This window comes from Tachypleus tridentatus, chromosome 9, assembly GCF_004210375.1.
Source record: "Tachypleus tridentatus isolate NWPU-2018 chromosome 9, ASM421037v1, whole genome shotgun sequence".
Taxonomy (NCBI): Eukaryota; Metazoa; Arthropoda; class Merostomata; order Xiphosura; family Limulidae; genus Tachypleus; species Tachypleus tridentatus.
The window spans coordinates 122,176,357-122,188,916 of record NC_134833.1 but is presented as its reverse complement, the minus strand read 5'-3'; the positions used below and the strand labels follow the sequence as shown (position 1 = coordinate 122,188,916).

At 31.8% G+C, this 12,560-nt stretch overlaps 1 protein-coding gene across 2 annotated transcripts; it reads left to right on the top strand.

The window, feature by feature from the left end:
- The first annotated feature begins 3,787 nt into the window (after positions 1-3,787).
- Positions 3,788-7,493, top strand: LOC143226234 (protein FAM200A-like). 2 transcript variants are annotated; one of them, XM_076456989.1, is made up of 3 exons: positions 3,788-6,197; positions 6,781-7,239; positions 7,471-7,493. In XM_076456989.1, exon 1 carries the CDS (start codon positions 4,771-4,773, stop codon positions 5,371-5,373), a length of 603 nt encoding a protein of 200 aa, XP_076313104.1. In that variant the 5' UTR covers positions 3,788-4,770; the 3' UTR covers positions 5,374-6,197; positions 6,781-7,239; positions 7,471-7,493. The 2 variants fall into 2 exon arrangements, with proteins under 2 accessions (XP_076313104.1, XP_076313102.1); XM_076456987.1 differs by lacking the exon at positions 7,471-7,493 and having other exon boundaries at positions 6,781-7,448.
- Positions 7,494-12,560: the final 5,067 nt, after the last annotated feature.

The window sequence follows — 12,560 nt, the reverse complement described above, 5'->3', positions numbered from 1 at the left end:
AGAATATTCTCAATAAAATGTCGATATTGGGAAAAACCCTCTGGCATCCCTTTCAACAAGATATTGTAGTATTTTCATTTGGAACATATCTTAACGTCCACCAATTCAACTTGAGATTCATCAATATTATGTTGGTTTTTCTGCTAACGGCAGTAAATTACAAGATTCTTCAATGTTGTTTATCGATTATTCTTTGTCGTTTATCAATTCTTCATTATTCTTTATCAACTCTTCTTCCATTTTGTGTTCTTCAGTTGAAGAAAACCATGACTTCATAAATTTAGCAAATTATTGACTCACCAATTCATGTGCATTTCTTCTTTTGCTGATTTGAAATCTTGAGTATTTTTGCTCATTTTCATATAGAGCCTATTATAAAACAAATGCTGTGGCACTGGTGTCACTGATGCATCACTTGCAAATTGAATTCCAATGAGTGTGTGCACACATTATAATGCTTGACAAGCATCAACTGTCAATAATGTGCAAACACACCTACAAATGCACAGAGTATCAACATGACAGCATAGCACCTTTGGCACTTATCTATATTGCCTACCTTGTCACTACAGCTCTGACTTGAATTAAAGTCATATAAAACTTCATAAACTACAATGTAAGTAACAAGTGCAATTTGATTTTATGAACAGAATAGTAATTAACTCTTAGAGTTACATGTGAATGTGCAAATCCACTTAGAAATATGCAAATAACTCCTCTTAAAATAAACAGTAATATATTCATATAAGAAGACCAATATGGCACAATTGATTACCATCTTTCTAAAATTTTCAGCGCTGAATGAAGTATGGAAATCATTTTCAAGAAAGGCGACAAACAACTTCTGATAAACGTTTTTTTTTATTCTACACAATGTTTAGTTTTAGTCTTTTTTTAATGGTCTTTAAATATCATAGGTTACAACACAAATTTATATTTAAGATACTCAAAATATATAAACTAAAACATTAGGTAGAATAAAATACATTTATCTGAAGTTTATTGTTGTTTTCCTTGAATGTGATTACCATTTTCTACCCTTGTTGATTCTGTTTGTTTGTTTTGGATTTTGCACAAAGTGACACAAGTGCAAAATCTGTGCTAGCCATTTATATTTAGTTACGAAAGACTAGAGGGAAAGCAGCTCATCAGCATCAGCCACTAACTCTTCAGCTCATCTTTTACTAAAGAACAGTGAGATTGATCATCATATTATAATGCCCCCAAAGCTGAAAAAGCAAGCACAGTTGGTGGAATGGGGATTCAGCCATGCCAAGCCTTTCCTGATGGAAGTAATATTTGTTTTTGAAACATCATTTTTCAGAAGAAAGCTACATTGCTAAACTTGAAAAAGAATAAGAAAATCAATTACCAAACACAAATCACCATTCAAAAGTAGAAATATCTGGTTATGATAAATCACAATATTAAAATAAGATGGAAAAAATACCAAAAATAAAATGCAAATTATGGACATTTAAATACACATTTCAACTAACCATGCAAACCAAATGAGAATATGTCATAACCAAATAATATTCAAAAAACAAAAAAAAAGCAATCTTAGGAAAAGCAAATAAAACCTTCTTCAGCTGCTACAATGCTGACTACAAAAACTAATCAAAAATAATGTGTCATATAGCAATAATATTCAAAGATAGAAAAATAGAGCAAGTTGATAATTTTAGGAGAACCAATAAAACTAATACTACTAGTGCAATGGGAACTTCAGTTCCTTCATTGGGCCAGTAACTGTGAATATGTTCTTAGTTCTAATGACATTTCATTTTCTCGAAGTGCACTGAGTAAATAAGCGTACTCATAGTTTTACTAATTTATTTTGCTTCTTTATCTCTTTGGAGTTGATGGATCTTAAATATTCCTTTACAAAGCAAGGAATAAATATTTGTTTTTGGTATTCATATGTTTAAACAAACTAAATTTTATATTCTAAAAAAGGGGTGTAAACACATATCAGATTTGAATCTGTGGATTAAACTGTGACTCAAATGGAATTAAATATCTTAACATAGTGACACATTGTCTTGTGCAGAATCACTACAACGTTTTTTGAAAAATATCAAACTATAACATGTTATGAATGTTTACATTGTTTGGTATTTCGTGAAATTTAGTTAAAATAAAATATGTGTTAAATTAGTTGTTTCAAAAACTTCTTAATTCATCTTACTTCTCTGTGCAACCAAACCATTAAAGATGACAACTGCATCATAACTAATAAAAGCTGAGGATAAACAGCAACCAAATAATTTGTGAGAGCTAGTTGAATGTTTATCTGAAGCCAATATTAAACTACCACCATTTAATTTATATGTTCTTATGAATAATGCAAGTTTGTTCCATTTCTCTTTTTCAAATAACATTGCCTGCTCATAAAGCATTCTCCTATTTTCATAATTACTGACTGAACATAACTCTGAAGCTTACTTTGTGTACTGTAGTAGTTAGAGACTTGACATATCTGTGAATATTATAATGGTGGGATAAGGTTAAGAGATTTGGGTATAAGAGAGATAAGGTATGGTTTTGAGGTATAATACCTCACCATTAATAACCTAAGATGCTTTATATATTTGGATAGCATGTGACACCCCATGACAATTAATTATCAACTAATATAAAGTAAACTAACTGGTTATTTCTTTATTTGTTAACTTTCACTTTTCACCTAAACATGAATGTGAGGAAAAGGTGGAATGGAGACGAATCTATTTGTTGATTCACTACTCATTTCTACACATGAAAACGTTTCACTAATTTTTACAACAAAAACAATTTATATATACATAAGAATCTCAACTCATTCCTCATAATTTAAGTTTTAAAATATTTTGGCATAAAATTTACCAACAGGAGAAGCAGATGTATACAAATTTTGAAAGATTACTTCAGTTACAAGTTACACGAATATCCTACAATACAGTTAGATCTAATTTTCTGAGTGTCTTACAAAACCCTAAGTTCTGTTTTATTTAATAAAAGAGAAAAGAAAACTAAAAAAAATATAGAAGCATAATATTATCAATGTTAGTATCATTAGCAGAGGCCCACTCTTTCAAAACACACAGGTTATAGGGTTTAGCAATTTTGTATATGTTGTTCTAGCATCATGAATTAATATTAGAATTCAAGCAGTACTTTACATGGAATTGTTTCTCATTAATCTCATGCTACAGGAATCAATAAAAAATGAAAGAATGGATATTTAAATTCTGTCTGGAGAGGGCATTATTTGTACAAAAACGCTTTCTCATAAAAAACAAAAGATGATATTAAGTCAACTTAGCATATTTGGCACTCAGAAAATTTCCTGTAATTACTATTATGTTTGAAAATCCTCATTCTAGTTTTATTTCTGAAAAAAATATTCAATTCTGAAATGTTTTTCAGATTAATTTTATTCTTTATCTATACTGCAGGGGTTCCCAACCTTGGCAGGGGAGTCGCGTAGCCTTGTTACAAGTAGCTTGGGATAACTTTAATTTTATTTCATCAATTACATTTTCATGCTCTTACATTTTTTTTTGTTTCAGTGCAAAGCAAAACGTGTGCTACGTTAGTTCAATGTCATTACGTGATATTATGGGTGTATGTATGCGTGCCTGTGAGTGAATGTGTATGTGTCTGCAACTGTATGTATGTGTGTACTAGTGAGTAGCGAGTATGTGAGTGCACGCGCATGCTTGTGTGTCTGTTTAGCTGTGATTACTAAGTGTGTGTGTGCTCGCTGTCGAGACGTGAGTCACATGTCCGTTGCTGATTGGTGGATGACGAATCGCGCGACTGGCCACGCTCCCTTCCCTCCCAATACTTACCCTATCATTACTCTACCTGCACCCCCCACAAGTAGTAAGGGTAAGATCTACAGTTGCCAAAGCGTTCATTATTCAACAATTTTATTTTATTTTAACAAGGAGATAAGTAAGCAGTAGAGGTGAGTTGTGTCCACAACTAAACGGCGCAGATACTCAGAATGCTACCTCAACATTCGCTTCACCACTGTGCTCGCCAACGTCGGCATCGAGAAACCACAGTGTGTTTTGTGCCATGTTGTCCTGAGTTTTGAAGCCATCAAAACTCAAGCGTCATCTCGAGACGAAACATCCAGAACACGCAAAGAAGGGTTTGGATTTCTTCAAACGGCATGAACGGTGTCTTAAAAGCCAAAGAATCGATAGAAGTGGGTCGTTTCAGCAGCAGAGTGCAGCCGCAGTGGAAGCTTCATATGATATTGCATTCGAAATTGCTAAACAAAAAAAGCCTCAAACGATTGGAGAAACACTTCTTAAACCCTGCATGATGAAAGCAGTAAATCTTATTCTTGGAGAAGCCAGTGCAAAAAAGATGCAGCAAGTATCCCTGTCAAATAATACTATACAGAGGCTCATTTCTAAAATGTCTATGGATATGAAGGAACAGCTTTTGACTGAAATCAAGGGTTCCCCTTTGTTCTACTTTCAGCTCGACGAGTCAACAGATCTAAGTTCATGTTCTCAGTTGCTTGTCTTCGTGAGATACATTAATTCAGGTGACATCAAAGACCAATTCTTATTCTGCAGTGCACTTGAAACCACAACAAAAGTTGATGATGTCATGGAAAAAGTTTCAACTTTTTTTCAAGACGAAGATCTTCAGTAGGAAAACGTGTGTGGGGTTTGTACGGAAGGGGCACCGGCTATGCTGTGATCGAAATCAGGATTCCAGTCGAGAGTGAAGAAGCTAGCACCTCAAGCAAAGGGCATCCACTGCATGATTGACCGATATGCTCTCGCCAGTAAGATTCTCCCTGCCTCTCTGCAGGAAGTGCTTGAATCTGTAATCAAAATTGTAAATTATGTGAAGACTCAAGCACTCAACACTCTCCTATTCAAAGAACTATGCAAAGACGTGAATGCTGACCATGAAGTCCTTCTCTTCTACACAGCAGTATGTTGGTTGTCGGAAGGAAACGTTATTAATCGTGTCTTTGAAATGAAAGATGAAATAAAGCTAATCCTGGAGACTCAAGAAAGGAAAGATCTTGTAGCTCACTTCGAAGATGAAGCATGGAATAAAAGGGTTGCGTACCTAGCCAACATTTTTGACCAGCTGAACAAGCTCAATTTGAAGCTTCAAGGAAGGGAAACACATGTTCTCCTTTTTCAAGATAGTCTTCGGGCCTTTGTTTCCAAACTGCAGAACTGGCGTCGGAAAACCAATCTTGGAAACCTCGCTATGTTTGAAAAACTTTGTGGAGTGACGGATGAGTCTCAGATTCAACTGGATCAGTTCCTCAAGGATGAGATTACCGAACATCTTCAGTCTCTGGAAAAGGAAGTCGAGCGTTACTTCCCTGAGCTATCACAGGAATAGGAGGCCCTGATAAGGAACCCATTTTGTACTGAACTTGATGTATCCAGCATCTCAGATGATATCCAAGATGAATTTCTGGATCTAAGGAACGACTCTTCAGCTCGTGATCTCTTCAAGGTGAAATCCGTGACTCAGTTCTGGTGCGCTGTGTATCAGTCATACTCCAAAGTCAGCATGATAGCTTTACGTGTCCTTGTTCCGTTTGCTTCTACCTACTTGTGTGAGGCAGGATTTTCCACTCTTGTCAATATAAAAACAAAGAATAGGAACAGATTGGATGTTGGAGATGACATGAGACTGGCTCTAACAAACGCTCGGCCACGAATTTCAAAGCTTGCTGCTGAAATGCAACATCAGGCATCTCACTAGCTGGGTTGGATAGCTGTTCAAACCTATGTTAATATTATTTTAAGAAATATATGTTCTTTTTGTGAATTCAGGTTGGACCAATGTGATTTAATTTGCTAATAAATAATTACAGAATTTTAAATATTTTGTTTAGATATTTTTTCCCTCTCCTTCACAGAAAATAAAAGAAAAATTAAGCTGCTGATAGTAAGCCCTAAGTAGGGGGTCACATGGGTTTCAAACTTTTAGGTAAGGGGTCGTGAGTGCCAAAAGGTTGGGAACCCCTGCTATAGTGCATAAAATGAGTTTAATTTCATCTGAGATATTTTTAGTATCATAAATATCGCTCTGAATTACTATTTTACTAGAGTACTCATTTTTTAATTTCTTTATAATCTTTACATTAATCAATTATTTTTTTATTTTATGGATAATAATAACGATAAAAAGTTTTTACCGTATTTGATATAAAGAAGGTGAGTAGAAAGATTTATTTTTTATTAATTATTATCATAAAATATACAAAGTGAATACTCATGAAAAGTAAAATATAATGGCAAGTGCAATAATAAAAGTGTGAATGAGTGTGGCACTTATTTCTATATGAAATTAAGTTAATACACTATAGAAAATGTTCTATAAACATAACTACATAAGAAACACTTCCCATACAGCCCAATTTCACTTTTTATATTAAATTCACAGTAGAATATCATTTTGCCAGACTATTTTCATAAAAGTTCCTTGACCTCTGACTTAATATTATAGATACCATTAACCATTAGATATTTTCATGAAATGAAATACAGTGTGAAAAGATTTTTTGTTAAAAAGTAATCTGAGTGCCCAAACATATGGAACTGGCATTATGGTAAATAAGGAGGGAGGTCCAGCACAGTATTGTTTACTATGACCCTCCAACCCTAACATCTAGTGTCGCTCAACAATCAAGGGTGGAGGCTCATTCTCAGTTGAGACTGTCAGTGACCTTATTTGTAGTGAGATAGTGCCTCAGACTCCTTTTATTGCTATATATTTAGTTCATTGATGTTCTTTCAGGTGGCTCTGAGGCTGCATTGAAGTACAGTGCAGGTTGAAAAGCAACTGGGGAAAGACCCAAAACAAAACCCATTCAAAGAAGGAGAGGAGAGACCTGATTTGCCTCCATAGTGGAAATGATAATCCAAGAATCCATGCTATATATTGGCTTATCAAATGAGAATTATTTTAAAGGAAAATCAACTGAGTAACATGAATAACTTTCAAAATATCTTCAGTGATCATAGCACAGAAAAATACATTAGTGAATGCTTTGTCAAGAAAAAGCGACAACATTATCTGAATAAGGTGCTTATTTACAGCAGCAGGACAGAAAACATATGATGTCGGTGGAAAGTGTCACAAGACAGATCCAAGAGCAGTAAAGTGGGGTATAACAGACTGATACAAGGAAGAAAAAATAAGGTCAATGCTCAGTTGGACAAAAGAGGAAACTGGCAGTTGGGTAACAATTGTAGTGTAAGAGAAGGAAAATATGTTTTGGAATAACTTTTTTGTAATAATCTTATTTGCATATCCTTTTTTTTTTACTGAAACAGAAACCCCTATGGATAAAATGTAAACATCACCCATTATGTTTCTGTTTGCATCATTGACCTGGAATTTATAACAAATGTTTACATTATTTATGTGCTTTTTTCTTTGGGATTATAAGATTTCAATTACACAATATGTTTTTGGACTTAATAGACTATGAAAACCACACCATGTTTGAGAGATCAGAACCAGTACAGTCCATCAAGAGAGACATCTTTCCTCCATTGGTTTCTCTATCCAATTGTTCTATCCAGTAAGCTACAAACTTCTTTTGGTCCAGCAGGGTGGAAGAATTTTTCTTATGAAGTTTTACCTTCATTACTACTGGAAAACAAAACAAAAAACAACAATTATTTTAAACATTTACAAAACACTGCTCCTATACTGAAGGATTTTTGTTGAAACATATCTTCTGATCACTATCTATAACAGGCCAGTGCTGTACATAACAAATATAATAATAATGTGTTATCTTTACATAAAGTGTCACTTAAAACATGATACCTTCTGGTCATTATCTGGTGCTGCCTATACAACAAGTACAATAATGTTGTGTTATCTTTACATAAAGTGTCAGACACATGACCCACAATCAAATATTTGGTGTCTTACCCTAAAATAGTTACAAGAAACTTGATTTCTTGTAAAATTCTTCATTATAGCTTTGGAGAAAGTTACACTTTGGTACCAATAGCTTTATATCTCTAGAAAATACTTAAATATTGGTTCAATAACAATTTTGTTAACTTCAACTGAATCTGATAATGAGTTACTTTACTATGAATAACGTTTTTTATAAAAATAGTAGTTATACCTCAAATAATGCTGAAAATAACAAAAAATACTGTACGAAATAACAAACTTAAAATAGCCTTACTGTTTTTCTGTAACCCTGTAATTTAAAAGTTTAGTATATTCCACAATACTTCAATACATACAGTCTAAAAGTAAGTAAACAAACATAAAATGATCTCCATGACATCACATGAAAATTGCATACTACTTTCCACAGTAAATAAGATGTCAATCTGGTTATGTCATTAAACAAATTTACTTAAAGCCTGGGTGCCCCAAAAAACCAACAGAGTGGATTCTACATGTTTTGAGGAGATGTGAGAAGAACAGCCCACATAAATAGTCACTACTGTTGCAAATGTGTCCATCCCAACACCATTAGAGGTTATCTTTGTATCACAGACCACAATTGTGTAACTAGACAGAAGCCACTCTTTATCAAAAAAATCAACAAATGTATTCTTGTTGAATGGCAAAAACCAGTGCCATGTAAAGTGAAATCTTCATACAAAGTCGTTAAATCTAAATGCATTTTTGTTTTTCTAAAGCAAACATAAAACATTGCAACAAGAGCTGCCAAGGTCAATGATATGTAAAAACTTAAAAATCTTACATTACAAAAATTAATCAGTATTTGCTTTTTAGAAAAACATGGATTCTCATCTGATTAAATGGCATTATCAAAGTTTTCACTGGATGTATTAATTTCCATTTCTAGATTTAAACGTTTGTTTATAGTTTTAATTACATAAAATACGTTTGTTTCAAATCTACTTTTTCAAGCTAAGCCTAAATTTTGTTCATTATTCTAAATTGGGATTTTCAAAAAAAAATGTTTTTGTTCAATTCTGGTGTGTAATTCTCAATGTGGAAATTTTATTTACATATTCTACACCCATCGTTGTCACAGCTGTATGGAAACGTAGTCCCAGTAATAAAATACTCAGCAAGCAAATTTTCCTTTTCTAGATCTACAGTATAAAATGTCATAAAAATGGTAATTATTGCATCCAAATTAAATCTGTAATTACTGTTTGGTCAAATTTGCAATTATAACAAGAAGAAACATTATATTAAAACATTTTAATACAACAAAAAGTGAAACAAGCCCTCTCGACAACAATGAAAATGAATACTGACACAAGACATTTAATATATCTATCAAAGATTACAATGAAGAATAAAACTATATTGGAATTACTAATTCAAAACAATATATATAAATTATTATTTTAATCATTGCATTAATATTTTACATATAAGAACTTATTCATCAGAACTTTCAAAGAAACTATTAATAGCACACACCAAGTTATTAATTAAATCATTGCACAACTCTTTCACATGAGGTGAGAAGAAATTAATTGCAAGAAAATTACCTAGAATAAGATTTTAAAAGTTGAAACACGGGTGTCACATATCCAAATCATTTTTTGTAACTAACCTTATCTTTTAGAAATTAAAAGTATTTAACTTTTAATCTTCCTATTGCTTGAACAAATATAATTGGAAAAAATATATTTTAATCTTCTAACATTTTGTAAGTTATATTCTATTTTAGATAAAGAATGTTTTAGAATAAAGTACACCCTACTACTGATCAAAATGTTAATGAAAGCATCCATAATTAATAAAAACAGCACAAATGAAGCAATCCATCAATTCAATAAGAAAATCATTAGTAGTTTGTAAAGTAACGTGATTATTCATTAGGAATCATGCATTCTCTTTAACCTTGTTTTATCCTTGACTTTAAGTATTGCTGAAAAAATCCTTACTGTTTTTACATCTTTTAAATATTCAAATAACTGTTTCAAACCTTACTTTTCAGGAAACCAGTCACACTATTAAAAGGAAATTATTCATTCCCTTATCTCTTTTGACAGCTTGAATCAAATGACTTCTAATCTTCCTATGTGCACATATCAGAGAATACAAGTGCTTAATTCTAATATCTTTGCCAATGCTTTTAAACAAGAAACCATTCTGATAAATAGCCCTTTCCAAAACACTTTTTCTAAATCAATATTTTTTAACAGTACTTATAAATTAAATTAGTATCAAGAAGGTACTTGAATTATGGACAAACACAAATAAAGACTAGACACTGGAATTTGTAGCACACTCCCCACACTTTTAATTTGGATTCACATATGAATACAGGAACGTATACAATTCTAGATATGACATTCAATTGGACAGCGGTAGCAACATTGTTTCTCAGCAGTCTTTATGGCAAGAAGATAACCAAAACAATACATATCAATGATGTTCCATAATTCAATATTCCTTAAGCATAATATGATTTCACTTGGTACTGATAACAGATTTTGAACTGAAATATTCCGTGTTTGGAGTTCTAATATCATATTTATGTGTAAATATATACTTTTTTAGGAAACAATATGTGCTTGAAGTATTAATGCTATACATGTTTTGATATATACTTTGACTTCCCTCAGTTCCTTCATATGAGATTAGAGTATCTTGTGATCTTCCTCCATTTGAATCTTTCATTCACCACACCTTAATTCATATTAACATACATTTTCACCTGAAAAGTTCAGTACTGAAATTTGTAAACTTGTTAGAACTTGTTTAAAACAAATAAGTGTTATTACTTATAGAAAGAGTAACTTTATTGGAACCTTTCTTTGAGGGCTTTATAATTCACATACACACACACTATGCTACTATCAGATCAAAGTAATACCAAATGCTAACACTGAACAAACACAGTATAAGAAAACAAATTTTGAGATAAAATGTGAAACAAAGTCAAGTTCTTAATTACTGTTTTTGTTCGGACAAGGAGATGCTGTTTCTTTCCTCTCTAAATTTTTGTCATTTCATTTCTTTGGGAATAATAATTCTATCCAAGTTAACTGCTTCAAGGAAACTTTAAACCTAGTTTTCAGTAGTAAATAATTGTATTAAAAAATAAAAGGTGTTTACTTTGTCCTGTGGCAGCAATCTAATAATGTATGCTTCTTGGAAAACCTTTGTGTAAAAATTCTAATTAGATAGTAGACTATATTATGTAGGACAAACTTCCAACCCATTGAACTCCATAGACCACAATATAACAAAGGTTTTTTTGTCATATGAATGAAATTGCTCATTTTCATGCACATGTTTTGACTGATGTTGAAATTATTATTTTACACAATGTCAATAACTTATAAATTAATTGGAAAAGAGAATTACTTGTGCTACAATATACAAGACACTATTCCCGAGGTTTTACCCAAGACTTCTAAAATAACGTTGTTACTCACCTTGAAATACATAACTGCATCCACATTCTTTACATAAGCATAAAACATCAACGGGCAAATATCACATTAATTGTAAATGAATTGTTTCCAATGAATTTTGTAAAACCCAAGACAAATCTTTCTATTTTTTAATAGTGTTACTTACTTTTACTTGAATACTGTTTTTAATCTAAATATTGCTGTGATTAAAGCCTTATCTGAAGTGGTACTATTTTTTAATTTCAAAAATACACAAACAAAAAACTTAATTACTGACCTTATTAAATTTAGATTTGGTTTATAATCATTCTACACTTGTGTTTTTCACAATGCACAGAAGAAAGAAAAAAATGCTTCATTGTATCAGATTTCAAACATAAAACACTAAGTGATCTGTCTACACTTTCTCTTGCAAAAAATTGGGTTTTGATACCTGCAGTGAGCATAGCAGAGATAGCTTAACAACAAACAAACAAAAATAACCTACCATCCTTAATTCAGAATATTGCTAATCATTATTTTCAGGTTAAAAACCTTTACCCAAGTCTAAGTTGTAAGTACAAAGTACCAATCAATCCTTGAATTTTCAATTATAAGACATTTGTCAACATTTTAAATCCCACTCAAGTCACATAGGTGATCTTAAACTTTTAAAAGATAATGAATGTAAAAAAATTCTGGAAGAAAAAGCTTTAAATTTAGATTTCCTAGGAATAAAGACAAAATTACTATTTTCAAATCACTAGAATGAAATGCATAGATGAATACATTTAAAAAATACAAAAAGTGTTTCTATAAATGAAAAAGTCTTCTCATGTTAACTAAAAATAAATTCAATGCCTGAAATATTTCTATCTATTAACCTAACCTTTTATATCATTTTTTTTAAAGATTAATTTCACTAGTTCAAGAAATATTTATAATAACCCTATGTATGTAAAGGTGGATGCAACTCTGCATTCAACACTAAAATGTTTTATGCTCTATCTTAAAAGAACAAAACTTTAACATGAGTTACGCTAAAAGTAAAAGTATTAATAATAATGTTTTTAAATAACTTATGTAAAAATACTAAAAAAATTGAAAGTTTCCCTCTGATCATCATGATTGGAATCTTCATTTTTTCATGCTACCCATAAATGGCATAAAACCATTAAATTCAGATTCATTCCCAGCTGAGTAATATTTATT

Coding starts and splice junctions, on each gene's coding strand:
- LOC143226234 (XM_076456989.1), top strand. CDS start 4,771: ATGATTGACCGATATGCTCTCGCCAGTAAGATTCTCCCTGCCTCTCTG.